This window comes from Papaver somniferum, unplaced genomic scaffold (assembly GCF_003573695.1).
Source record: "Papaver somniferum cultivar HN1 unplaced genomic scaffold, ASM357369v1 unplaced-scaffold_10, whole genome shotgun sequence".
NCBI classification, from domain to species: domain Eukaryota; kingdom Viridiplantae; phylum Streptophyta; class Magnoliopsida; order Ranunculales; family Papaveraceae; genus Papaver; species Papaver somniferum.
Genome location: NW_020618825.1, coordinates 20,089,343 through 20,116,852, shown reverse-complemented (window position 1 = coordinate 20,116,852; position 27,510 = coordinate 20,089,343). Strand labels below are relative to the sequence as shown.

The following is a 27,510-nucleotide window of genomic DNA, read 5'->3' as shown; positions in this document are numbered from 1 at the left end:
ATGAAAAGGTTTATAAAATGAGTTTTAACCTGAAAGTAGTTATAACGGATTTATAAAATTTGTTGCACGAAACGTAATTTATAATTATGTTCGAGTTAACCGTTTACACTCAAACGGATTTTATATCTACGTTTATTTGAAAGCAATTTTAAATGTCGTCCCACTTTAACGCATTTATAAATCCCTTGTACCGTCAGACGCATTTTTTAATTGCATTTTCTTAGACGCAATTTTAAAAAATTTCTTCATCACACGCGTTTTTAAATGCCTTGTAGTTTTGAATCGAAGTTAAAAAAATGCGTTTTGTGATAGACTTAATTTTAAAAATAAGTTTCAGTGTAAACGGTTTTTATAAGAACGTGATGCTATATTTGAGAATTGCCAAATACAGTTCTCAAATATGGAAATTTGGTTTGGCAATTTGAGATTTTGGCTACGAATATCATTTTTGACAAACAAGAATGCACTTTGTTTTGTTACCAAATATAGTTTTTGGCAACAACGCTGCGGGTGCTCTAACAAAGCCATGGTTATGGCGTCCATATCTATTTGGATGACCTTTTATTGTTAGACTTTTTTTTTTTTTTTTTGAGACCTTTTATTGTTAGAACTGATCAGCGCAGTTTTAAGTGTTCTTTTTTTTTCTTTTTTTTTTGCTAGTGATGTCATGACATACTTGTATGTATAGTTTATGTATGTTTATCTAGAATATCATGTAATAGCTAGATATCATGTAAATTTTTCCAACTTCAAAACTACAGTGAATCATTTAAAGTGCATGTTCCCTAAAATTAACTAGATTCTAGGAATCATTAAAAAAATTTAGTTGTGAACGCCCATACTCTTAAGTCTGAGAACACTGGAATCAATCTATACCCATCTTCTCATGCTTACAACCTAACCATCATCAATTTGTTTTGATAATCTTCTTGCAATTTTACACGACGATCACAGTATCAACAATGGAGATAGAAAAGATTGTTGTATGGCTATTAGGGAAGCTAACACATATGCAGAACAACCTTTAAAAATCAATGCAACAAACAATTGGCCGGGGGTAACCATGCTTCAATCAGTAGTTTGCTGACATCATGAGATGCCAAATGGTAGGCATTGGTGCTGCTAGATCAATTATGATCTAGTAAATCCAGTCTGCCATATGTTAGAATCCAGTAGATAATAGGGATTAAGATCCAAATTAAGTAACGACAGATAGAAGAAGTAAAAAAATTAATATCTACTTGTGGATTTTTGTGCCCCTAGTTTTTTTTTTCTATCTAGTTTGTTACTCGTTGGTTGAATCCAGTGTTATTAGTAATAACTTACTAGAACACCATTGCCACGGTGGTGAGAGCCGACCGAACAGAAGACAAATAGGCCAAATTAAAAAAGTGAAAGTATCATTATTTTTTTTTGAAACAAAGGGAATACATCGTTTTATTGGTTGCAACGCAAAATTAGTTGATGCATAAATCAAAATATGGTTGCATAATGTGTTATGCATCCTTTGTGGTGGTTATCATAATGGTTATGTATTCAATCTACAAAAATTGTGCTTAAAAGGATAAACAGCTCCGAATTTTTCGTAAAAATTTTAAATTTGATATAGTTGCTTGTACTCGTTGTGCAGGTCTTTTTAAAAGCTTCCCAACGAGATAAAATTTGATATAGTTCTTTGTACTCATTGTGTAGATCTTATGTAGATCTTTTTAAAGGCAAAGATTTTTAGATATGTTATATATTTAAGTTTGCTTTCCAATTATACCCCTGAAAATAAAGAGTTAAAATAATTAGACTAAAAGGAGGGACAATTGTGTCAAGTGAAAAAGTAACCATGGACACTAAAGATTTCCAATCTTTTTATCAACCTGCACATTTGCATGAGGTTTCATTTTACAAAAAAGTGATCATAAAAGGGACTCCCTTCCTTCAGGCCCTCTGGTCGATCCGCCCAATTACCTCAGGCTCAGGTATTTTTACTTCATATCAACCCTATAAAAAGGTAAAAAAACTGTGTAAAAATACAGTACATGTAGTAGACCTGCAAAACTACAACCATGACCTTGCTCTGAAATCCAATGTGGGGTTGAGAATCTAACGGGGTTGTGGGAAGTGGGGGCAATCCTCTTTAGATGCCAATGGGCACTTTGATGCTAATGGCCGGGACCAGCTATCCGCCTATCTGATAGCACAATAATCGTAACTGTATTCACCAAGGAAAAAATCACATCATAACCAGCTTTTTCTCCCTACTTTCCTCTCTTATTCCCAAATCCTTGCTCAGTTTTCCCATGGTTTATAGCTGCTCCTCTATTCCTCCCTCTCTGTGACCTATTCTCACCATTTTACAGCCGTCTGGACTCTGGAGTCATATTTAGAACGAAACAGGAACGGACAGAGGTATGTATTAAGAAGTTTCAAGCATGCGCATTTATACATGTACCACCTTCCATTCCTGCAGACAAGAGTACAAATACTATGGTAACCAGGAACCATGTGAAATAACACCAACACACCGCTTTTTGATCTGATCTTCTGAGCGACTTAAATTGATACTAATAAACAAAATATTACATCATGAACTACATTAATTGGTTGTTGATGCTGCTACAAATTTCTGTCATGTCCAAATTCTTGGAGCAGAGAATAAACGTCTTCAGTAAAGTTGATGCTTTCAGTACTTTTTCTGTATACACGCAGTTCATATTTATCTCGAGCTGCTGAATATTGCAGGCGATACTTGATTCTGCTTAAAGAATAACAAGCCAAGCTCCATATATTTTGCTGCAAAATAACGAAAGAGAAGATAGATAATTCGCACCGAGGATTGCAAGTTCACTAAACACCAACAACGTGTCTACACTTCGATCAATACAAAAGTGTTCAAATAGATGAACAAATAGATAGAAAACCAATTATACATAATACCTACATGATGCCATAAGCTTTCTATCCAAGTCTAAGAATCCTCCGTAGAGAATTCCTCTTGTAACTCCATTTTGAATATTGAATACTCCCTTTCGAATATTAAAAACTCCTGGGAGAAATTGAATGTCAGTCCCACAACAGTTCTTGGTTAATTATCTGCAAACTTCAGAAGAAGACTGTTTCTCCTTTCTTAACCCGAACATCCATTGAGCCACCCATATCTTAGGGTATTGGCAAAGAGTACAAGTGACAACTCTCAGTGTCAAGAAAATAATATGATATATATAAGTAACAGTGGTATTTGTAGCTCATTCTCTTTTGGCTTTACTCAATTACGGTTATCTACATACATATAGTATTGAACAAGATTAGGATTGAGTATGAGGTACCTGCAACTGTTGTTGACTAAACAGATGGAGCAAACCGGATTCGTCGGAAGCAACTAATTCAATCAGCTCATCATGGTTCTCTGGTATACTACCGGAGTCCGCGAGGGAAACAGAAACCTGCCATATTATTTTGCATAATTAGCAATTCTGCATCTCGATTACTGAGAGATAATTTTGCCTCTGAAAAACGTAAGACTACCTGCATACAACGGAGAACAATTTCAGGAAGACAGCATCGGCGACAAAGGCCATGCAAAACATATGTTGCTGGGCCTTCGACAGATCCCTCCTTGGTTGAAAACCAAGCATCCAATCGAGATATCTCCATAGTAACTCCGGCTTGAAATCGGCCTAATTCACCTGCTTCAACCATTAAGCACATTTGTTACAATAAACAAAGAACATTTAAGGCCTGATTTGTTAATTTCCAATAAACTTATTATATGCCAAAGACTATTATGCTGCTTCTTTGTACAATAACAACGAAGAAACAAATTTATCCCCACGTTTATTCCTTATAATAGTTGTCCATTCATAGGAAACAAATGAAGCCTGAGTTCGCGTTCATACCTTTGAAGCCTGCTGCCATGACAGTAGCAAGAACACCACCATCGTTATTCTCATGCCGACCAATTCCATCACCTTCCATTTCCAAACAACGAAGCACTATCTCAATAGAATAGTTGTCTTTAGGGGAGATGGAAACATTAATCTGCCCACAGACATCAGGAAGAGAAGCATCACCAACTTGGAAAGAAAAAAAAATTAAATGCGTCCAAAATCACAGAAAGGAATTAGCCTAAATAAATATTCAAAATTTGGAATTCATTAAACTTAAAAATATATATATACTGATATATATTCAACAATAGGAACAATAGTTACAGATTCTGATCCTTGAGGGCTAAGCTAGAAAAAATTCAGTATACCAGATCTTTCATAGGAACTACAGTAACAAATGGGATCACTGGTTGGATCTTAGATGACCTTGGATTTCTGGATGCATTTGCCATTTAGTGCAAAAGGGGAGAGGACGAATCTAAGCTTCAATAATCAACATCATATAGGGAGATTAGCACATACCATCAGCTGACGTTTTAAAACATCTTCTTCACTAACGGAAGAATAAAGAGCGCTCGCCAATGTCGTGCAGGAAGTGGCATCTGGACGCATACATTCTCCAGTAGGCAAAGATAACATGGCCGTTGCATGTAATTCGAGGTATACAGGCTCCAACAATTCGGTTATGTGATTTTCAGAGGAAGTCAACCATGGTTCTCTTCCTATTCAGAGAAGAAAAAAATCGCAATCAGAATAAACAGAGGTCACATAAATCATACTCCCTCCGTTTCAGGAATAGTGATACTTTCACTTTTTCAATTTGGCCTATTTTTAGAGGAAAATGAAAAAGTGCAAGTATCACTTTTCTGAAAGGAGGTAGTACGTATTTTAAGCTAGCCTAAGAAAATTATGAGAGTTACATCCATAATTTCAAACACACAAAAAAAAAATTAGAGTTGGTTCCTTCAACTCACTTAGTAGCAATGCTAATGATGAGTCTATCGTTTCTTTTCCCGCTGCAATTGCTCTCTCTCTTTCTTCAGAAGAAAGATTATCTGGAGGAATCTCCGCATTTTCCAAGTCTATTTTAAGCCAATTCCTGTATGTTGCATCACAAGAATAGTACTCCCTCTGTTCAAGTGAACAACAGAAATTGAATGGTTTGCAATCTCCGAGTAAAATAATTAAAAACACAGGGATAGAACAATTTGAAGACGGTTTGGAATGCATACCCAGTCTTGAAATTCTAGTAAGTTCTCAGAAGCATTATGGTCTTCAAGCGAATGGAGATTCTCTGTAGGCTGTTTCAAAGGTTCAGCAAGGAAGCTGAGTAGCATGTGCGCTCCAATGGGCATTTTAGGAACTCTCCACATAGAAATCAGAGCAAATTCCCTGAACAGTGTGTTACTACAAAAGTACCAAAGAATTAGTGTTCTCGAAGACAAAAGAATGACACGCCATGGTAGTCGTTAATATATATGAAATGATAAAAGGAGTATAATAAGGTCAACACACTGAGTCCTTCTCTGAAGTTAAAGAATCGATAAATCACTTATCATCAATTAAACTTTACAGAATGTTTCGTAACCTATCTACCGGGTTGGTGCCAGTAATAGAGGTAGTGTGTGGAGATACGATAAACTATTAAATAAATGAGAAGCATCAAGGTGTAGGATTCTTTACCTATGTATCAAAGCTCTTAAAAGAAGTTTCGCCGTGATAACCTCAGCATCAATGATGTGTGACGGAGGCGTGAAACAGAGCCACTGAATTGCCATAGCTTTTTGATGACTCTGCAACCTGTGCTGCTCAGCAACATCTGATGTTTCCTCGTCATATTTACCAGCTTTGATTTCTCGAGACCTCATCAAAACCCTGTTGCCAGTAAATTTAAACTCTACAGTCTACATAGATCTAACGTAATCTCCGGCCCAGAGAAGAAAAATGGCAACAGAATAAATTTATGTACCTATCAATTATCTCCTCAAAACTTCCTTTCGTATCATCAGGAGAAAATGGTAAATGCTCCATTGCAGTGAGAAAGATTTTATATTTGACGTCAACCCTGTAACAGTAACAAAATGCATCTAAAATTGTAAGGATTAATGGCTTTAATAATGGAGATGTCTAAAAATGAGCTAGACTGAAAAATCATAATCATCTTTTAAACTGTGATTGTCTCGAAGAAATGCAGCAAAAGTGTACAGATTAAACAAGAGCACAAGAAGTCGGCTCAAATTCATGAGAAGTCCTCTTGTTATACATCACATAATTCAGGAGCAAAACCATAGTGTTCTAGATATCACATTCAATAAGTTTAGTCTAGGATAAAAAAACCACCTTCTGTTCAGTCGGGCTTCCATCATCTCCACAAAAAGATCAATACAATGGTGGCGTGCAAGCTGAGAAGCATAAACCCCTACCAACTCCTCATGCTGCATCGAAAACAGATACATGGCATACCTGTATTTGCCATCAAGAGACACGTAAAAAAAAATACTTCCTACGTGTCCGTGTTTATGTTTGCCTAGGGTTTAAGACACCAGAAAAGCTTTTCCTTTATTTATATGCTTACTGAAGTCCATATTAACGAAAAGAAAGTAGTAATTGGCTAGCAATAATTTATGAATTTTGGCGTTAAAATCAATAGCAAATCAGCAATACCACATAACCCAGAACCCAATAATACTCACATCTGGAGAATGATGTCACCTACAGTCCTAAGCTTCTCTCTGAAAGTATCCCTCATTTCGCCAGCCAACAGATATCTAAGAACAAGCACTAGATGTGCACCAAAGCGAATCATCTGAGGATCACCATGAGGCCTGAAAACGAAATTGATGCATTAAATGGCGGCCAACTTAAAGTTTCAAAGATGAAAATATAGTTGTTTAAAAACAGGGGACAAGATTTACGGAGGAACACAAAAGTTCCAAACCAAGGTTTTTGTACTTTCACTTCCAACATGATGGTAAGATCCTAAACGAAGATCAATTTCAAATAATATGCCCATGGAAGGTCCTTCTGAAGCACACTTTAAGGGACAGCTACCGGTGCGTAGCTTTTTGACAACAAAATATTTGGTTCCTTGAATTCAGAACATATCTAATTACCTGAATCCGGAATGATCATCATCTGAAGATGATATCCATGACCACAGAAGGTCCAGAACATGCGGAATATCTCCAACCATGAGATTCATCTGTTCCAGTTAGATATTGTCAGGTATGAGAATCATGAAAAAGAGGAACGCAATGGAAGACCAACATGAGTTTTAGGACATACAGTGTCATAGATTCAACCCAGAAAATGACTGATATTTAAATAGAACAAAAAAGTGTGAATTTATCAGGAGATTCGAAATCGTATATATTAGTTAGAAAAGAACATAATATCACCCAGAATTGCAGGATATCAAGATCACAACTGAAATAAGTTTGATAACAACCAAAATTCCAAACCCAGAACTATAATAAGAGGTTGAGGTTATTAGTTACTACCTCAATTTGCCGATGCTGCTCTTTGCATCCTCGAGAGACGGCTTCATGTACCAAATCACTGCACTTGGAAAGTTATGAAATCAGATACTGAACAATATCAAGGTGTTAGGGTAGTAAAAGTGGTCCAAATATTTCAGATAGAGTGCACACCTTGAATGGAGTTTCTGAAGAAGGGCAGGAAGATCTCGTGGTTGCTGTGTGAGAACATGGCATGGCCAGCTTTCTGTACCAAGTGAAGGGGCCTTATATCCCTGTCCTGCATTTTCGTCTATTTCATCCCCATATCTTCTCAGTTGTTCCAGTCTGCCAGGTTCTAATCGGGCTAGCTCTAAATCTACTAAAACATCAAGCCATGACTTTGACATTGCCCAGCATGCCGACTACAAAGCCAGGAGATCAAAAGGACTTCCAACATTAAAAGCATAAAATAAATATAAAGACGAAAAAAAAAAAATACATGACAACGTATGAGAGGAAATGAAAAGAGAAAAGAGAATGGTTCAAATTTGTTTAAATATGGTAGTAGTGTGTAACTGTCTGATGCCAGACACCTCAAGTCACGTTTTGAATTAATCTGTATCAACGTAAACAGATAAGAACTGTTTCATGAGTTAATCCTAATTTACAGAACCATAGGATTCATGAAGTGGCCTTTGGCAGCCACATCAAAGTAAGACTTCACCAGGCATCATCTCACAAGTATCTAACAAAAGAAGAAACTGCTACTTCTCACAGATCGTTACTTGATCTTTGGGTATAGCCTGATCTGAATTAACTTTTCGGTTTCCTCCCACTTCTCAGGATACAGATTTACTTAACACAGTGAAATATTTAATCATAAGGTAGATTGAGGTCCACTAATAATCAACCAATAAAAATATACCTCCCAGTCCGTGCATATAGGAAGCAAGCGCTTCAAGTTACTGCACTGGGCCGCATATATAGCTGCCTCATATTTCCCGACATCTTGGTCCGCCATCTTCTGCATGAGCATATGATATACTAGAATGAGTAAGAATGATAATTAAAAAAAAAATATCACAAAAATTCATTAATCCTGTTTACGCAAGACATGAAATATGGAAAGAACATGGATGTGTTGATAATACTGAAATGCATGGATAACGAAACATGAAGGTTCAAGTGTCAATAAAAGGTGAAAGAACTTATTCATGAAAAACTTGACTCATACCTCAGAGGCACAATAAGAAGCCCATTTCCATAGACGCCATTGGTGACCAACACGACTTTCCAACTCAATGGCTTGCAAAGTTCGATTCTTCCCATTCTTCATCAAAGCTTCAATTGAGGGGAATAAGTCCAATCCTCCAAATGGACATAGAGTTGCAGCTCTCCACGGCTGTCACATCAGGTGGAAGAGTTCAACCTTGCATGGAGAAAGAAAAGGGTCGTAATTCAATTAGCTGAGACTTGTACATACTCCATACCTGCCCAGCAGATCGGCAAAGCTCACATGCCTCCTCCAGTCTACCTGCTCGTAATAAAGTCCAGACATCTTCTAGAAGTGATTCATCTTGTTTCTGATTAATGTAAGCAATAAAAAAATCAGCTTTCGCAGAATGATAAATCTAAAGAGATGGGACTAACATAAACTTTAAAATACTTTGTCATCAGGCATTAGTTGAGCCATTTCACGTGTTGGAGCATCAAAATCCAAGTGCTGAATAATGGAAGTATCAGCAAGCCTCTTCTTTAGACACCTTTGAGTTTGATGCCAAACTCCAGAGCTTGGCAGATGGGTACCAACATGACATCCTTTGACCTGCAAACATAATGATTTTGTCGTATATTACTTCTGAAGATATGACTTCTAAATATGTTATGGTTTCTTCGTGTTTTTTGTTGTTTTGTTTTAATGAAACGTATCAAGAATGTTGTAGTTGAGTATGAAATAATATACTTTAATCAAATCGTTCCCCTAACATGCACTATCAGACTCAGATAACTGATCTTATTTCCATTGACTAGATTTGTTTTTTGCTTTGCTTATGGGTCATAGACTTGCATCAACAACAAAAAGAAAAAGAGCACCAAATTATTACCTTATTTTCTAAATCCAGCGCTTTAGAGGCCAACTCTTCAAGCCATTGGACAATTCGAAGGCATGATTGTGCTTCATGGTCTACCAAGACAAACTGGCATGCCGCCAGGTGTGAAGTTGTTGGAGACTGTCATAAGACAGATAAATCGTTACACCTGATGCTTAACCAGATAAAAAACATGTTGGAAAGAATTTTGAAATGCTACCAAGAGAAATTTACCAGAATCAAGTCTTGTGGAAGCTCTTCATTCCCTGCAAGATGGCCAAAAGTAATTTCAGAGAAACTCAAACAAAAAGGATGAAAGACGTGAAGCAACCAAGAGCAAGAAGCTTCTGTCAAACATATTTCAAGAAAAAAGTTAATTACAAAATACATAGATCCAAAAATAATTAAATGGATAGAGATTATTTCCTTTTCCATATAGATACCACAGAAGAGACCAAGAAGCAGCTTCATCAAGCAGCAAACGAGCCTTTTGCCTTATCAACTTATCTTCTACAACTCGATGCCTTCCGCTCGATCCATACCTACAAGTAGTGCAGAAAATGGAACCAAATAATGATAAAAGCAGACTGCATTTAGATACTTAATCATAACAGTCGGGTAAGAAAAACAAGCATGCCCGGATATGACATTAAAAGACACACTGTGGAGACAAAGAATATCTGTGTTAAAAATAAATAAAAAAAAAGCAACTCGAATGTGTAAGCTCTTCTTCAAACAAGTTCAACAATGTATGTTCTCCGCTAAGGGAAACATCAACTAAACAAGCATACTCCAAAAGTCGTACAAAATGTTATAGTAGTGTTTATGGTAACAGATCATGGTTTTTAAAAAGATTTTAATGAAATCATATCAACTCGTACCACCTGACCTGCTTTTTAACAGTTAGGCATAGAATACACACCTAAGAGACTCTGACACATTTCGACATGTCTCCTCGAAACGCAATATAAGGTCAGGGAAAGGCATCAATCCTGCAATACGAGATACATCGGTTATAAATGAACCTTCTCAATCTAAATAGTATTAAGACAAAGTCGGATCATCCAAGCAGGTAGAGTAAGGATTTCAATAACTGCAAATGGCACATGCTATATCCTTGATAGATCAATTACAAATTCACATGTAATTTGATTTCCAAGTGTGTGGGTCCAATCACATATGACGCTACCTTAAATAATCAGCATCTCTTCTTGATATGTGCAAAAGGGCACGCACTAACAGCTTACCGTTCCATTCCTCTTTCTACTTCAAGTTACTTCTGAGCGATTCACTTTTTCATATAACAGATACAAAAGCGTTTATATTTAATTGAAAGTAAATTGGATAATCAGGGAAAGGCCAGAAAGTATTATTTCATCAGTAGATCCTAAAACGTATGCTACGTCTACTTAAAAATCTCATGATAACTAGTAGTACTTGCCACTTACACAAACTTTCAAGGCTCCAACAGATTGGTAACACTATAATAAGGGAAACCGACAAACTGATAGAGTTCAAAATTGATACCCCAACTCCGAAATACCACTGCATGGGATTCTAAAAGTATAATATGTCGCCGGACCTATTAGACCAACACATCTGGGTCGATCACAACCCCTATTTTTTCTTGTCGTCCCACACCATCCTAAGAACAACTAACAGGTATACTTTCAGTTCCTTATGTTTTATTTGCAGCTCTAGTTTATCATACAGTTCTTTCGTGCCTTTTCCTAATAGTAAAATCTCCAACATTATCAGTATCTACACTCTTATCTAAAGAAATGAAATCTAAAATGCTTATCGAACTAAAACAAGTAAATATATACAAACAGACAAAAAATAAACCTCAATTTTCTCAAATTAAGCAGAGAATGTGAAACACCACCTTGAATCGCAGGATCAAGTAACGAAGCAAACACGGCATAAGTCGATGATTCTCCACTATCAACACCAAACACATCACCAATAACAACATCCTCATTCTTAATTCGTCTAACCCCACCAACATCGTCATCATCATCAACACTACCCAATCGTCTTTTAAACGGTGTCATCCCCATTCTTCCATCAAACCTATTATAATAATCCCCTCCTCCTTCCTCAATTTCTTGTTTAATTTCATCAAGAAGTAATGCCCCATTAGGTCTACTCTCTTGGTACGGAGAAAAATTCCTTTTCCTAAACAAAATCAATGAAAATTTTAGGGTTTCTTTTGGCTATTAATTAGGGTTTTATGCATCAAAATTGGAAAAATAAAATAAAATTACTTACCCGTATCGACGGAATGTATCTCTGGAACTAAGATCTTCTGGATCGAAATAACTTGGAGAAGTCTCCATTTCCGTATCCATTCTGAAGATTAAGATGAGAACAAGTTGAAGGTTCAGTTGATTTTTTATTCTAGTTTGGATTTGAGTGGGTAGATTCAGAAACTTAAAACCCCCTTTTGGACTAAGAAGGGAGGAGAAGAACTAAAACCCTAGAGGGCGGGAATTAGTATAGAAGATTGTAAATATCACTCCGTGTTTAGACTTTAGGTTTTTAACTCGTGGACCGAATCGGGACTCATTTTTCGTCTGCAAGAGACAATTTGTATATACTGAATCGTGAACCGAAGATTTATGGTCGATTTTTGAATCATATCAGTTTTACAAAAACAAATGGTTTTTGTCTCATCCAACGGTTGTGGAAGAACGTATTATTGCAATCCATGGCCATCATTTGCTCTCAAAATTAAAAAACAAATCTGAGAAACAACCCAAGCTTAACGCTCACATCCAGCCACTCAGATCATCGTCTTCGTCGGTTATCAAATCATTTTAATCCACATTAAATCAGCACCGATTAGGGGCATAAATATGCGCTCCTCTAATCTTCCGTTTCAATTTATCTCTTCTCATGTCTTTTTTTTCGACCAGATCTCTTCTCATATCGCTCCTTTCATCTGTTCTAATGGAAAAAAAAAAATCTTTAAAGACACGGTAATAATTCCTCATACATTACATGCAAAAGTATCCCTTTCAAAAAAAAAAATCCCGCTACATAAACCCTAGACGAGGTCATGTTTCAGTCGCATTTTTTCTCGTTCAGTGATACCCTAGGTAAGTACCAGTTATTTTTAATTTGATTCGTCAGTGATAGTTTCATTTTTCAATTTTAGTTCCTAATAAGGTTACTGTTGTATTGTAGGATACGATTGTTTAATTCAGAAAATCATCAGAGTTCCAAAAATCTTAGGTAATTCTATTTCAATTGACTGTGTTTATTACTCTATTGGTGGTTATCTGAATTGGGGTTCTCCTAATTTTCGGCTCTGAATAATCAAGCATTCCTCATTTTGTCATTTTCTTAATTCATCATATTGTTTTGGTAATTCTTTTATGACTATGTTCGTGGTTATCTGAAATTGGGGTTCTCCTAATTTTCGGTTTTGAATACAAGCATTCCTGATATTGTCTATTGTTTTTTAAGACTAATAAAGTCATGTTTTACATTCATCATATCGTTGTGTTCATGAGAATTTACTTTTGTTCTGTAATTAATTATAATTTTGTGCAGTCCATTCTCTTTAAAAAAATTTCAAATAGGTTCCCAGATTGTCATCAACCCTTCCAAATGTCCCTCAACCACCTATAAAAATTTCTCGAAGTAGGCAGAAAATGGATGACCGGCGTTCAAAATCAATTGCAGGACGTCTTCATGCTCCGATGGTAATGTAAGCACACGAAATTGTATCTGAATATTGGGTCATCCGTCACTTATTTGTTGTGTATTTTCAGATATTCAGAAAATGTTGTTAGCATAATCAGAATTTACTTGATTCATTTTTATGATTTTATTGGTACATGGTTCTTACATTTGTATTTTGGTAAACCACAATTACCAAAGCATTGCAGGGATAAATGTTGTTGTTTACGTGTTCGACAAAATGTTTCATCCAAAAATCATTTTTACTTTTCAAAAATCGTTATCTGCTGCTTAGTGACATGTATCATTGCTTTTGTATCTGTATTTTCAGAGTTTGTATATATGATTTTAGTTGATATCTTTTGATGGTTAAAGAATCCACCAAAAAGATAGGTATGTGTTGTATGTGCATACCTTATGTTCAAGGAATTCTAATTTGCGTTAAATTGTTTGTGTTTTTGTTTTGTTTATTGAAAGTAGATCCATATCATGCTGATGAGTGCCAAATATTGTATATATTTATCCCTTTTTGTTGGCAATTTAACTCATCTTTTATGCATTAATTCTACATTTTATCCCATATTCTGTATTTTCATTGTTTTCAAGAATAAATATTTTTATTAATTAATTTTGCATTTTTAGGTAGTAAATAAAGTTCGGATGAGTCGCGGAGCGAAAAGAGCAGAAAAGTAGTGAAAAGCCGGGAGAAATTACGCAAGGAAGCCGCGAAGAATGGTGCGCACAACCTCATTTTCTACACACAAAAGCGCCTCCGTTCTCAGCCGTCAGATCAGTTCCCAGAAGCATCCGACGGTCGCTCCTTGCTGAGCATCAAAATCTGATGTCTCTGCCAAGCACCACAGCGCTGAAATTCTAAGCCTTCAGATTAGATGGTAGTTGAATCCAACGGTCGCTCCCTTGCTGTGCATCAAAGTTTGATATCTCCGCCTAACACTACAGTACCTAACTCCATCAAGTACCGTTCATTTTGTTGTATCATATAACCAACGGTCGCTCATCGCTTGCCTCCACATCACCGTCCGATCTACCTACCAGCTTCGCATCCAATGACTCAGCGTTGCAGAACATCAAATTCGATGAACCCACCTAACACCCTAGCGACCGAGCACCTACACCCCAACCAAACGGACCCTTCTCCCATTCTATCGCACCCATCTCCACCACCACCCACCCCTCTGCAGAACCATCACCCTGCTGCAAACCATGTCCGCCACCGTACCACCACCTTCTCCACCTCTGTCACCACCTACTCCCTAACCACCTAACCACCCCTACACAGCTAAACCCATCATCATTATCGAGTTATACTTCTCCATCAACAACCAATTTCTTCTCCTCTCACGCCACTGCCCTAGGTGTGAAGTAGGTGAAATAGGTTGATGAGAATGAGAAATTGAAGGCATGGAAAGGAGCAGGAGAGCCATACAAAGCATGGGTCGACATCAAACGGGAGTTGTTGTGTCAAATTGGGTGAGTAATCTCAAACCCTAGCCTCAACTGTTTTGGGGGAAATTGGGGGAAAATGTGTAGAACTATAAATTGAGCGCTGGGGTGTTGTGGAAAACTTTATGTTGGGATTAGCCCACATCCAGGACTCTCATGTCCTGTTAACTGTTAATTTTCAATTTTCAATTTACAAGCTCATTTCAGTTCATGTTGTTCTCAATATTGTTTCTTGTTAATTGCTGTGCTCTTGTTATGTTTGTGATGTTGTGTTATTCACTGTTAATGTGTTAAGTATCATGTTAGGTTAAATTAATTCTTGTTAGTATTTCAGTTCTGCTCCTGTTAGTTGTGCTTATGTTCATGTTTGTTTATATGTTTATCCTCATTGTTGTGTCATGTTTAATTCACTGTCATTTGAAGGAATGTTAGGCTAGATACATTTGAAGCAATGAACTGATTGTGTAATGGAAGAAATCAGTGCTTAAAGCAAGCTGATTTTCTTGCCATTCCCTGTGTATGCTTGTATGCAATGTGCTGATTGTGCATTGGGGGAAATTAGTGCTCACTAGTGACAATGAGCAAGCTAATTTTCCTCCCATTCTTTTAGTTTGCCTGTATTCTGCCTAGCCTTGCTTCATTTCAGTTTCTTTATCGCCCCTGCCCTTGGCTTAGGCCTTGGTTCATCTTGTGTTGTTTTCTGTTGCTGTTGTGTCTTCCCTGTTGCTGCCCTGTTAGTTACCCACTACTTGTTTTCTTGTTGCTTCCCCTACTGCTGTTGTTTCCTTGGCCTTGCTGTGCATTTGCCTCTGTCTTGCTGTTCTTGCTGCTACTTGCATTGTCTTGTGCTGCAATACTGCTTTCTTTTCTTGGCCATGTGTACAGCTGCTGCATTGCCTTCTATGCCTCCCTCTGCAGCTGCTGTTGCTTTTGCTCTGCAGTTGCTGTTTCTCTTGCACTTGCCCTGCAGCACTTCTGTTGCTGCTGCCAAGCTGCTGCCTTCTTTTTCCTGCCTGCTGCTGCTGAGCCCAAAGCTCAGTTCACTGCCAAAGCCAGCTGAGCCCAATCTGGTCCACTATCAAGTCCAAAGCTCAATTCAAACTGAAGCCCAATTCAGTCAACTGTGGGCTTAACCAAAGCCCAGTTGTTTAAGACCAAAGCCCAAATTCATTAAGGCCCAATCCAATTCAGGCTTAATCAAAAGCCTAAGTTTAAGGCCTAAGCCCATTTGCACTTCAAAGACCAAACTGAGCCCATGCTCAGTTCCTTTTATTGTGAACAAACCCATTAGCACTCAAAGCCCAATTTAAGCCAAAAGGCTTCAAAACCCAACAACAATTTAGGAACCCAATTAGCTAAAACACTTCCAAAACACACCCGATCTCTGTGGATCGACCCGTACTTGCACGAGCTACAACTGACGACCGTGCACTTGCGGTATTACTGTAGGCCCCCGTTTTTATTTGCGCTCAATTTCTATACCCTTTCGAGGCCTGCCAAGTTTTTGGCGCCGTTGCCGGGGAGCTGGCTGCCTTATCTGTGAAGTTTTCAAGGTCTGCTGTTGGTGTGCAAGTGCTGGTGCTGTTGCAGTGCTGCCAACTTGCTGCTGCTGGTGTAGAGCTGCTGCTGCCAAGTCTGCTGTTGCCAACTGAAGAGCTGCTGCCAAGCTTGCTGCCAACTGCTGCTGCTGCTCTGCTGGTGCTGCTGCTGCCAAGCTGTTGTTGTTGCCAAGCTTGCTGCCATTTGAAGCTGCCAGGCCTGCTGCCAATCTCTGCTGCTGGGCTTGTGCAACTTCCTCTGAACTGGGCTTGAATCAACTTCTGCTGGGCTTGAATCAACTTCTGCTGGGCTTGTGCAACTTCTGCTCTTGGGCTTGCAACTTCAGCTGGGCTCCTTCGCTGCTTCTGCTGGGCTCTGCTACACTTGCTGCTGCTGGGCTTGGACGTGAGCTGCTAGGACGATCCTAAAGCCCAACTGGGCCTTGCAACTAAAAGGGGACTAAAAGCCTATTTTTGGGCTTCCCTCCAAAAACAAGTAAGCCTAACCCATGAGTTAACCCACTTGGGCCTCATTTAAATTCAAATTTGGGCTTGTAATAATTTATTTAATTATTTATTTTGGGATTGTAATAATTTTTATTTTCTTTTTCTTTTTTTTTATTTGGGATTGTAATAATTTTTTTTTATTTTCTTTTTTGTTTTTCTTTATTTTTCTTTTATTTTTCTTTCTTCTTTTATGGGTTTGTTTAAATTATTATTATTGTTTTTATTTTCTTTTATGAGTTGTGATAATTTATGCTAGGTTTAGTTCAAAAATTTTCAAAAACCCAAAATTTTTAAACCAAAAACAAAACCCCTTCTTTAAACCAAAACCCATTCAAAAACCAAATCTTCATAATCCTTGGGCCAAATTGTTTCCGATTGCTCTGTCTGACCAACATGTTAGTTAAGGTACCTACTAGGACATGATTGTGACCTACAGAGACCAGACAAACAGACTTGTTAGAATTAACCCAGACGAACCTATCGAAATTCTAAGTTCTGAGGGAGACAATCCAGATCAACCAGAAACAATGGGAGAACCCCGTACCCTCAAGGATTATATGTACCCAACTAGAGCCAGTCAACCTTCTTGTATTGTGCTACCCGAGGCTAATGGCCATTATGAGCTGAAATCAAGCACAATACAGATGCTTCCTATTTTTAGAGGTGTTGAGAATGAAAACCCTTACCACCACGTGAGAGAATTCGAGGAAATTTGTGGAACTCTGCGTTTCACTCAAATGTCCGACGAAACCCTAAAGTTAAGGCTTTTTCCTTTCTCCCTGAAAGATAAGGCAAAGGCCTGGCTTTATGCTTTACAGCCTCAATCCATCATGACATGGGATGACCTCATAAAGGAGTTTTTCAAAAAGTTTTTCCCGAATCACAAGACTGCGACAATTCGTCAAAGTCTGAATAGCTTTGTGCAATTAGAGAGTGAGACCTTAGCTAGATACTTGGAGAGATTCAATGAATTATTGCTCCAATGTCCCCATCATGGTTTTGAAAAATGGAGACTTGTGCAAATTTTGTATGAAGGTCTAGATGTGTCCACCCGAACAACGGTTGAGTCGATGTGTAATGGTCTATTCGTAGACAAAACTGCTGATGCTTCTTGGGACTTCTTAATTGAAGTAGCTGAAAAGACGCAACAGTGGGAATCCATCCGTGAAACCAGAAAGACTACATCCGAAGCAAAGGCTTTTAGGATTGAAGCGGATTTTGAGGGTAGAGCAAACATGGCATCAATAGTTAGGAGATTAGAAGAGTTAGAACTACATAAAAATTCAAAACCTTCCACCACTACTCTCCGAGAACATGTCGCTTCATCTATTTGTGCTGCTTGTAACGACCCCAACCATCAATTCCAAAATTGTCCAGATTTGCTTGCAATCCAGGAGTCTAGGCTTGAACAGGCACATGCCATGTTTCAGAAACCAGAGCATAACCCTTACTCTCAGACCTACAATCCAGGATGGAGAAACCACCCTAACTTTTCATGGTCAAAAGGGCCCACTCAAGGAGGACCATCTCAACCCAATCAGAGCTATCAGAACAATCAGGGATATCAGAACAATCAAGGTTATCAACACCCGAGAAACCCCCAACAACAATCAAACTCTCAACAACAATCATATCCTCAGCACAATACAGACAAGAGATTATCCACCTTAGAGGAAATGTTTCAGAGTTTGATGCAAAGTCAGAAAAATCTAGATCAGAAGATGGATCAAATATGTGAGAGAGAAAAGGGTAAACTTCCGAGCCAACCCCAACAAAATCCAAAGAGGATATTTCAAACAGGCACAACATCCTGCACTGAAACCTCACCTGATCAAATCCATGCCATTACCACCCTCCGAAGTGGTAAAGTCATCGAGAACAACGTAGGCGAACCTAATGAGTCTGATACAAATTCCACGTTGTCTCCACAACCCCAGAAAACCAAAGAATCTGAGCAAGTTGGAAAATCTGACAATTCTACTGCTGTGAATGTCCCTTTGCCAACTCATCTTCCTGTTGCTCCATTTCCTCAAGATTGATCTATCAACAGAAAATACCCATTACAATGAGATGTTAGATCTGTTCAAGAGAGTCAACATCAACATTCCTTTTCTTGAAGCAATCAAGCAAATCCCTGCTTATGCCAAATTCCTCAAAGACTTGTGTACTCAAAAGCGCAAGCTCAATGTGCAAAAACGTGCTTTCTTAGCTGAGCAGGTGAGTTCCATCATTCTGAACAAACTCCACCCAAGTTTAGGGATCCAGGATGTCCAACAATTTCTTGCACTATAGGAGAACACACGGTCAATAAAGCGTTATTAGACCTAGGTGCAAGTGTTAACCTACTGCCATATTCTGTTTATGAGCAGTTAGGTCTTGGGGAGTTGAAACCAACATCTATCACTCTACAACTGGCAGACCGATCTGTCAAGATTCCTCGTGGAGTGGTGGAAGATGTTTTGATCAAGGTTGACAAATTCTATTTTCCTAGACTTCATTGTCTTAGACACTCAACCTGTACAAAACCCAGACTGTCACATTCCTGTCATCTTAGGACGTCCTTTCTTGGCTACGTCCAACGCGATCATCAACTGTCGGAATGGAGTGTTAAAACTGTCTTTTGGTAACATGACGGTAGAATTGAATGTGTTCGATATTAGTCAACAACCTGTGAATCTTGATGATGATGATGATGCATGAAGTTAATATGATTGAAGGATTAATGCAAGATTCGTTGACTAACATTCTATCCGTTGACCCCTTTCAAGCATGTATGGAGAACTTTAACCCTGATTTCTATGATGATGCATACTGTAGTGACGTCCTATCTCTGCTCGAATCTGTACCTCAAATGGACGTCACGAAAGGAAATATGAAGTGGAACAACCCCTATTCTCTGATTCCAAGCTTCCATCCATTGTTGAGCCACCCAAGCTTGAATTGAAAACATTGCCTAGTACGTTGAAGTACGCATTCCTAGGTTCTTCTGATACTTTACCTGTCATTATTTCATCATGTTTAGACACGGAACAGGAAAGTAAGCTTTTAGAAGTACTTAAGGAACACAAAGAGGCCTTAGGATGGACCATCTCAGATCTCAAAGGAATTAGTCCCACCATTTGCATGCACCACATTAACCTTGAAGAGAATGCCAAACCATCGAGGGAAATGCAAAGGAGACTTAATCCTAACATGAGAGATGTAGTCAAAGGAGAGATCCTGAAACTACTTGATGCGGGTATCATATACCCAATTCCCGATAGCAAATGGGTTAGTCCCATTCAAGTTGTGCCTAAGAAGTCAGGCATTACTGTTGTTCAGAACGACAAGAATGAATTAGTCCCTACTCGTACAACCACAGGATGGCGAGTATGCATCGACTACAGGAAGTTGAACACAGTAACAAGGAAGGATCACTTCCCGCTCCCTTTCATTGACCAAATGCTAGAACGTGTGTCTGGACACAGTCACTACTGTTTTCTAGATGGCTTTTCCGGTTATAACCAAATTCACATTGCTCCGGAAGATCAGGAAAAAACTACATTCACGTGTCCATTTGGGACGTTTGCTTATAGACGTATGCCCTTCGGGTTGTGTAATGCACCTGCTACTTTTCAGCGTTGCATGATGAGCATTTTTTCTGACATGATAGATAGTTTTCTCGAGATCTTTATGGATGATTTCTCTGTTTTTGGTTCCTCGTTTGACGATGTTTGAAGCATCTTGCCCTCGTGATATCCAGATGTAAAGAAAAGAACCTTGTTCTAAATTGGGAAAAATGCCATTTTATGGTGAATTCAGGAATAGTTCTAGGACACATCATCTCAGAAAAAGGAATTGAAGTGGATAAAGCTAAAGTTGACCTCATTCAACATCTACCACAACCTTGCTCTGTGAAGGAGATCAGATCATTTCTAGGTCATGCTGGTTTTTACCGGCGATTCATCAAAGATTTCAGCAAAATCTCCAGACCTCTGTGCAGTCTTCTCTCCAAAGATGTTGCCTTCAATTTCGATGCTGCCTGTGTAAGGCATGGGAGGAATTAAAAACCCTTCTCACCACCGCTCCTATAGTCCGACCACCCGATTGGAAGCTTCCGTTCGAACTTATGTGTGATGCCTCTGATTATGCTGTTGGTGCTGTTTTAGGACAGCGAGTTGATAGACTACCATATGTGATATACTATGCTAGCAAAACCCTTAATGATGCCCAACTCAATTATTCAACTACCGAGAAGGAATTGCTTGCCGTCGTTTTCGCATTAGACAAGTTTAGATCTTATCTGATAGGGTCTAAGATCATCATATACACAGACCATGCGGCTTTGAAGTATCTTCTTTCCAAGAAGGATGCTAAAGCTCGCCTTATTCGATGGATACTCTTATTACAGGAATTCGATCTCGAAATCCGTGATAAGAAAGGTTGTGAGAATGTGGTTGCTGATCATTTGTCTAGATTAACTTTAGAGTCTATTGATGATGTGAGCTGATTAGAGAATCATTCCCAGATGAACAGCTGATGTCTATCTCAGACCTTCCTTGGTTTGCTGATATTGTTAACTACCTCGCTACAGGTAGGATGCCCTCACGTTGGTCGAGACAAGACCGCTCTAAATTCCTGGCTGAAGTCAAACATTTCCTTTGGGATGACCCATATTTGTTCAAGTACTGTCCAGACCAAATCATTAGGAGATGTGTCCCCAACACTGAACAGAAAGATGTGATATCTTTCTGTCATGACCAAGCATGTGGAGGCCATTTCAGTGCCAAGAAAACTGCAAAGATCTTGCAGTGTGGATTCTATTGGCCATCATTGTTCAAGGATTGCCATGATTATTTGTGTTGCTTGTGAACGCTTGTCAAAAGCTAGGAAGCATTTCGAGGAGAAACATGATGCCATTGAACCCCATTTTGATTGTGGAGATTTTTGATGTTTGGGGGATAGACTTCATGGGTCCATTTCCCATGTCTGACAGCAAGTTGTACATCCTAGTCGCAGTTGATTACGTTTCTAAGTGGGTAGAAGCCATAGCAACCAGAACAAATGACCACAAGGTGGTACTTTCATTTCTAAAGGAGAACATATTTCACGTTTTGGTACCCCTAGAGCTATCATCAGTGACGGCGGTTCACATTTTCGTAACAAGTACTTTGAGTCTTTAGTACGCAAGTATGGCATAACTCACAAGGTTGCTACTCCGTACCACCCTCAGACTAGTGGACAAGTGGAAGTGTCTAATAGGGAAATTAAGCACATTCTGGAGAAGACGGTCAACCCGTCCAGGAAAGATTGGTCATTGAGATTGAATGATGCTTTGTGGGCCTATAGAACAGCTTATAAGACACCAATTGGCATGTCCCCCTATCGTCTAGTGTATGGAAAGCCGTGCCATCTACCTGTGGAATTAGAACATCGTGCCTACTGGGCAATCAAAGAGCTGAACTTTTCTCTGGACGAAGCTGGAATTCAAAGGAAACTTCAACTCAACGAGTTGGAAGAATTGAGAAATGAGGCTTATGACAGTGCCAAGCTGTACAAGCAGAAGATGAAGATGTTTCATGATAAGCGTATTCTGCGCAAATCCTTCACTCCTGGTCAGAAAGTCTTGCTGTATGACTCCCGATTACATTTTTCCAGGAAAACTGCGTTCCAGATGGAAGGGTCCGTACCTAGTACGCACAGTTTTTCCTCATGGAGCTGTAGAGCTGGAGGATGTCTCCAACAAGAACGTTTTCAAAGTCAACGGGCAGAGATTAAAGCCATTCCTTGAGCCATTTCCACCCGACATTGAAACAACCAACCTGGAGGACCCAGTCTATGTGGACTAAACTGGTCCACTCTTTCCCTAAATAACCAAAAGTTTTCCAAATGTTTCCCTAAAAACCAAAATTTTCTTTTTCCCAACAAAACCAAATTTTCCAAAAAGTCCAATCCCATTAAAAACCAAATTTTCTTGTAGATAATGTGTTAGTTAAATTTCCTTTTGTATATTTTGTGCTCATCCATTGTGACTCCTAATATGATGGATTTTTGCCTTGAATAACGGAGTTTTAATCGAGCTCCACCGTACAATCGGGTATTCTCTCTCCTTTTACTCTACTCAGCATGTTCCTCTTCATATATTGTTTTATAATTCTTTCCATATTTTGAAACATTGAGGACAATGTTTAGTTTAGGTTTGGGGGTATAGAGTAGATACCACGATAATATGCCATAATTGAAAAAACTCCTTCTTCTTTTTGAAAAAAATTAAAAAAAAAAAATTCAAAAAAAATTAAAAAATAAAAAAAAATCATAAAAATGGAGCTCATTTACCTTGAAATGTTGACTCTTGTGCAAATATGTATTTTATTAGGAGTCTTAGTCTAGATATTTAGGCACCCTGATTCTAGCACAATTCACATAGTGATAAGAAATTTGCACGCGCACGATCTACCAATACATGTATGGCCTCGATCTTCAAGGTGTTGATAGGAAGTTACGATTGCCAATCACTTTAGAATACTGAACGAAACTTGACTAGCTTGTTCTTTGGTTGGTTGGGATAGAAGGTGGAGGTTACATTAAGAAAGACAACCATCGAATTTAACTGGGTGCATCAAAAAGGGCTACCTCTTGCAAAGTGTCATGTAATCTTTTGTTTCCTTTTGTTATGTATCAAAAGTTTCTTGTTAAAAAAAAAAAAAAAAAAAAAAAAAAAAAAAAATACAAAAAAAATCAAGTATTTATCAATTCCATCTCTCTTGTTCCAAAAATAAAAGAGATAGTCAATGTAAATAAGAGTCATGTAAAGAGTCATCTTTGTTGTTTCGTTGTAATAAGCAAGGAGGGTGTATGCCATTGATGTACAACGCGAGTAATTGTGAAATACCTCCAACTCATTCACAATTCTCGTAAAGTCCGGACAGCTAGCTAGATTTCGACCTCAGTTCTTAGCCTGAGAAACTATCTCTTGGTGATTAGTAGTCATAACTTCAGATCTTTCTTTACACATGTGTAGATACACTTTACACTCTTATCACATGTCTTTTTTGTTATCAGTGCTAGGATTGTGCCTTCGATAGCTAGATTGACATCTCCATTTTGCTGTGAGCTTAAACTGTTTTGCACATGTCACATTTGATGGAATCTGAGCTTATATTTTGACCTAGAACTTTGTAGGTACGTTCTAAGCAAACCTTCACGAGACTTCAACTCGTCCACTAGGGACACTTAGTGGTTTAAAAGGCTTAGTGCATACGCTAAATGCATTCGAGAGACCAGCGACAGTGGTATAGTTAGGATTTCCTTAGTTTTGTTTTACTTGAGGACAAGTAAAATTCAGGTTTGGGGGTATTTGATGAGTGCCAAATATTGTATATATTTATCCCTTTTTGTTGGCATTTAACTCATCTTTATGCATTAATTCTACATTTTATCCCATATTCTGTATTTTCATTGTTTTCAAGAATAAATATTTTTATTAATTAATTTTGCATTTTTAGGTAGTAAATAAAGTTCGGATGAGTCGCGGAGCGAAAAGAGCAGAAAAGTAGTGAAAAGCCGGGGAGAAATTACGCAAGGAAGCCGCGAAGAATGGTGCGCACAACCTCATTTTCTACACACAAAAGCGCCTCCGTTCTCAGCCATCAGATCAGTTCTCAGAAGCATCCGACGGTCGCTCCTTCTGAGCATCAAAATCTGAGTCTCTGCCAAGCACCACAGCGCTGAAATTCAAGCCTTCAGATTAGATGGTAGTTGAATCCAACGGTCGCTCCCTTGCTGTGCATCAAAGTTTGATATCTCCGCCTACACTACAGTACCTAACTCCATCAAGTACCGTTCATTTTGTTGTATCATAACCAACGGTCGCTCATCGCTTGCCTCCACATCACCGTCCGATCTACCTACCAGCTTCGCATCCAATGACTCAGCGTTGCAGAACATCAAATTCGATGAACCACCTAACACCCTAGCGACCGAGCACCTACACCCCAACCAAACGGACCCTTCTCCCATTCTATCGCACCCATCTCCACCACCACCCACCCCTCTGCAGAACCATCACCCTGCTGCAAACCATGTCCGCCACCGTACCACCACCTTCTCCACCTCTGTCACCACCTACTCCCTAACCACCTAACCACCCCTACACAGCTAAACCCATCATCATTATCGAGTTATACTTCTCCATCAACAACCAATTTCTTCTCCTCTCACGCCACTGCCCTAGGTGTGAAGTAGGTGAAATAGGTTGATGAGAATGAGAAATTGAAGGCATGGAAAGGAGCAGGAGAGCCATACAAAGCATGGGTCGACATCAAACGGGAGTTGTTGTGTCAAATTGGGTGAGTAATCTCAAACCCTAGCCTCAACTGTTTTGGGGGAAATTGGGGGAAAATGTGTAGAACTATAAATTGAGCGCTGGGGTGTTGTGGAAAACTTTATGTTGGGATTAGCCCACATCCAGGACTCTCATGTCCTGTTAACTGTTAATTTTCAATTTTCAATTTACAAGCTCATTTCAGTTCATGTTGTTCTCAATATTGTTTCTTGTTAATTGCTGTGCTCTTGTTATGTTTGTGATGTTGTGTTATTCACTGTTAATGTGTTAAGTATCATGTTAGGTTAAATTAATTCCTGTTAGTATTTCAGTTCTGCTCCTGTTAGTTGTGCTTATGTTCATGTTTGTTTATATGTTTATCCTCATTGTTGTGTCATGTTTAATTCACTGTCATTTGAAGGAATGTTAGGCTAGATACATTTGAAGCAATGAACTGATTGTGTAATGGAAGAAATCAGTGCTTAAAGCAAGCTGATTTTCTTGCCATTCCCTGTGTATGCTTGTATGCAATGTGCTGATTGTGCATTGGGGGAAATTAGTGCTCACTAGTGACAATGAGCAAGCTAATTTCCTCCCATTCTTTTAGTTTGCATGTATTCTGCTAGCCTTGCTTCATTTCAGTTTCTTTATCACCCCTGCCCTTGGCTTAGGCCTTGGTTCATCTTGTGTTGTTTTCTGTTGCTGTTGTGTCTTCCCTGTTGCTGCCCTGTTAGTTACCCACTACTTGTTTTCTTGTTGCTTCCCCTACTGCTGTTGTTTCCTTGGCCTTGCTGTGCATTTGCCTCTGTCTTGCTGTTCTTGCTGCTACTTGCATTGTCTTGTGCTGCAATACTGCTTTCTTTCTTGGCCATGTGTACAGCTGCTGCATTGCCTTCTATGCCTCCTCTGCAGCTGCTGTTGTTTTGCTCTGCAGTTGCTGTTTCTCTTGCACTTGCCCTGCAGCACTTCTGTTGCTGCTGCCAGCTGCTGCCTTCTTTTTCCTGCCTGCTGCTGATAGCCCAAAGCTCAGTCACTGCCAAAGCCAGCTGAGCCCAATCTGGTCCACTATCAAGTCCAAAGCTCAATTCAAACTGAAGCCCAATTCAGTCAACTGTGGGCTTAACCAAAGCCCAGTTGTTTAAGACCAAAGCCCAAATTCATTAAGGCCCAATCCAATTCAGGCTTAATCAAAAGCCTAAGTTTAAGGCCTAAGCCCATTTGCACTTCAAAGACCAAACTGAGCCCATGCTCAGTTCCTTTTATTGTGAACAAACCCATTAGCACTCAAAGCCCAATTTAAGCCAAAAGGCTTCAAAACCCAACAACAATTTAGGAACCCAATTAGCTAAAACACTTCCAAAACACACCCGATCTCTGTGGATCGACCCGTACTTGCACGAGCTACAACTGACGACCGTGCACTTGCGGTATTACTGTAGGCCCCCGTTTTTATTTGCGCTCAATTTCTATACCCTTTCGAGGCCTGCCACATGCCACTCTATATGGCGTCCCGGTTTAGATGGCATGCTTGGTACAAAAAGTAGGTTTATCTGCCACACAAGAGAGCTTCATGGGGTTACAGGCCTTCGAAGAAGGTCAATCAAACGTCTTTACATATTATAGGTTGTGCAAAGTAGGGTATCTTGAATATGGTTGTGACTAACCTTTTATGCGATTATTACAGGGAAATTAACCTTATTTTTACACCGATGCTACAAGGTGTACCCCAATATAGACATATATTCACAGATGTTAAATAGACACGTGAAAGGTTAGTATGTACCTTTTTCTCCTATTCACCATATCTAATATGGATTGTACTTTAGAGAAATACTTTGAGAAACAACCATGATAGCTTATATATTGATGAGTAGTGCCTTCCTTTTTCTCCATTCTCATATCATGTAGTGTTGTTTTGCATATTATTTAACTACTACATTCCTAGCTGAGTAGCTTGCTAAATTTTTAGGACAAGAAAATCTCCGATTGTTGAAACCAAAACAGAAAGGAATTACCTTTCTAAAATGTGTGATTTAGGTCCAGAGGATTTTATATACTTCCTTTTATTTCAATACCAAATTTCTTTTGCACATTGTTCATAGGGGATTCAAATACTGACCCAATGCTTTATGTAGGTACCTTCTTCACTTTGAGGCGACAGATCATACCTGCAACACCATATTTGCTGCGATGGATAGTGAAATCTAGCGGATTTTCTTTGCCACTGCCTTGGACGTAATTAGGATGTGAGAGGTATACCATTGCATCCTTGAGTTAGTTAAAACAAATTCCATACCATTCACACTGGAGTCCCAAAGTACCCAATTTTGTGCTGATGCCTGACCAGGAAGAGAAAAAATGTAAGGTAGTTGCAGTTTTTTAATGTTGAAATAGAATACCAAATAATCTTAACTGCATTTAGCGCCAAGAAGCAAAGCACTCCCAGTTACACGGTTACAAGGTTTCCTTTCCCAGCGGAAGCCCCAACAACCCCTCCCTCGAGTCATAACTGCCAGAGATCAATTTGACCTAACGCGAATGATGAAAAACCAAGCAAAAAGACCCCACTATAGCATAATAAATCTA

The 27,510-nt window shown here is 38.8% G+C and overlaps 1 protein-coding gene across 2 annotated transcripts; it reads right to left on the bottom strand.

Annotated features, from left to right (window-relative positions):
- Window positions 1-1,837: 1,837 nt before the first annotated feature.
- LOC113326697 (nuclear pore complex protein NUP107-like) lies at window positions 1,838-11,932 on the bottom strand. 2 transcript variants are annotated; one of them, XM_026574376.1, is made up of 25 exons: window positions 11,698-11,932; window positions 11,312-11,604; window positions 10,349-10,418; window positions 9,853-9,968; window positions 9,661-9,692; window positions 9,442-9,567; window positions 9,003-9,161; window positions 8,827-8,919; window positions 8,571-8,738; window positions 8,262-8,360; window positions 7,529-7,758; window positions 7,379-7,436; window positions 6,992-7,080; window positions 6,572-6,703; window positions 6,219-6,341; window positions 5,848-5,943; window positions 5,562-5,753; window positions 5,111-5,285; window positions 4,853-5,009; window positions 4,401-4,600; window positions 3,888-4,029; window positions 3,517-3,677; window positions 3,318-3,434; window positions 2,929-3,037; window positions 1,838-2,784 (listed from the first exon to the last, which is right to left on the bottom strand). In XM_026574376.1, the coding sequence occupies exons 1-24, from the start codon at window positions 11,775-11,777 to the stop codon at window positions 2,960-2,962; spliced, it is 3,186 nt and encodes a 1,061-aa protein (XP_026430161.1). In that variant the 5' UTR covers window positions 11,778-11,932; the 3' UTR covers window positions 1,838-2,784; window positions 2,929-2,959. The 2 variants fall into 2 exon arrangements, with proteins under 2 accessions (XP_026430161.1, XP_026430160.1); XM_026574375.1 differs by having other exon boundaries at window positions 2,933-3,037.
- Window positions 11,933-27,510: the final 15,578 nt, after the last annotated feature.

Excerpts from the sequence above, each read along its gene's own strand:
- LOC113326697 (XM_026574376.1), bottom strand. The coding sequence starts at position 11,777 with ATGGATACGGAAATGGAGACTTCTCCAAGTTATTTCGATCCAGAAGAT. Across the intron at positions 9,969-10,348 it reads AATGTGTCAGAGTCTCTTAG|GTATGGATCGAGCGGAAGGC; the intron begins GTGTGTATTCTA and ends CACTACTTGTAG. Across the intron at positions 8,361-8,570 it reads CTTCTTATTGTGCCTCTGAG|AAGATGGCGGACCAAGATGT; the intron begins GTATGAGTCAAG and ends ATGCTCATGCAG.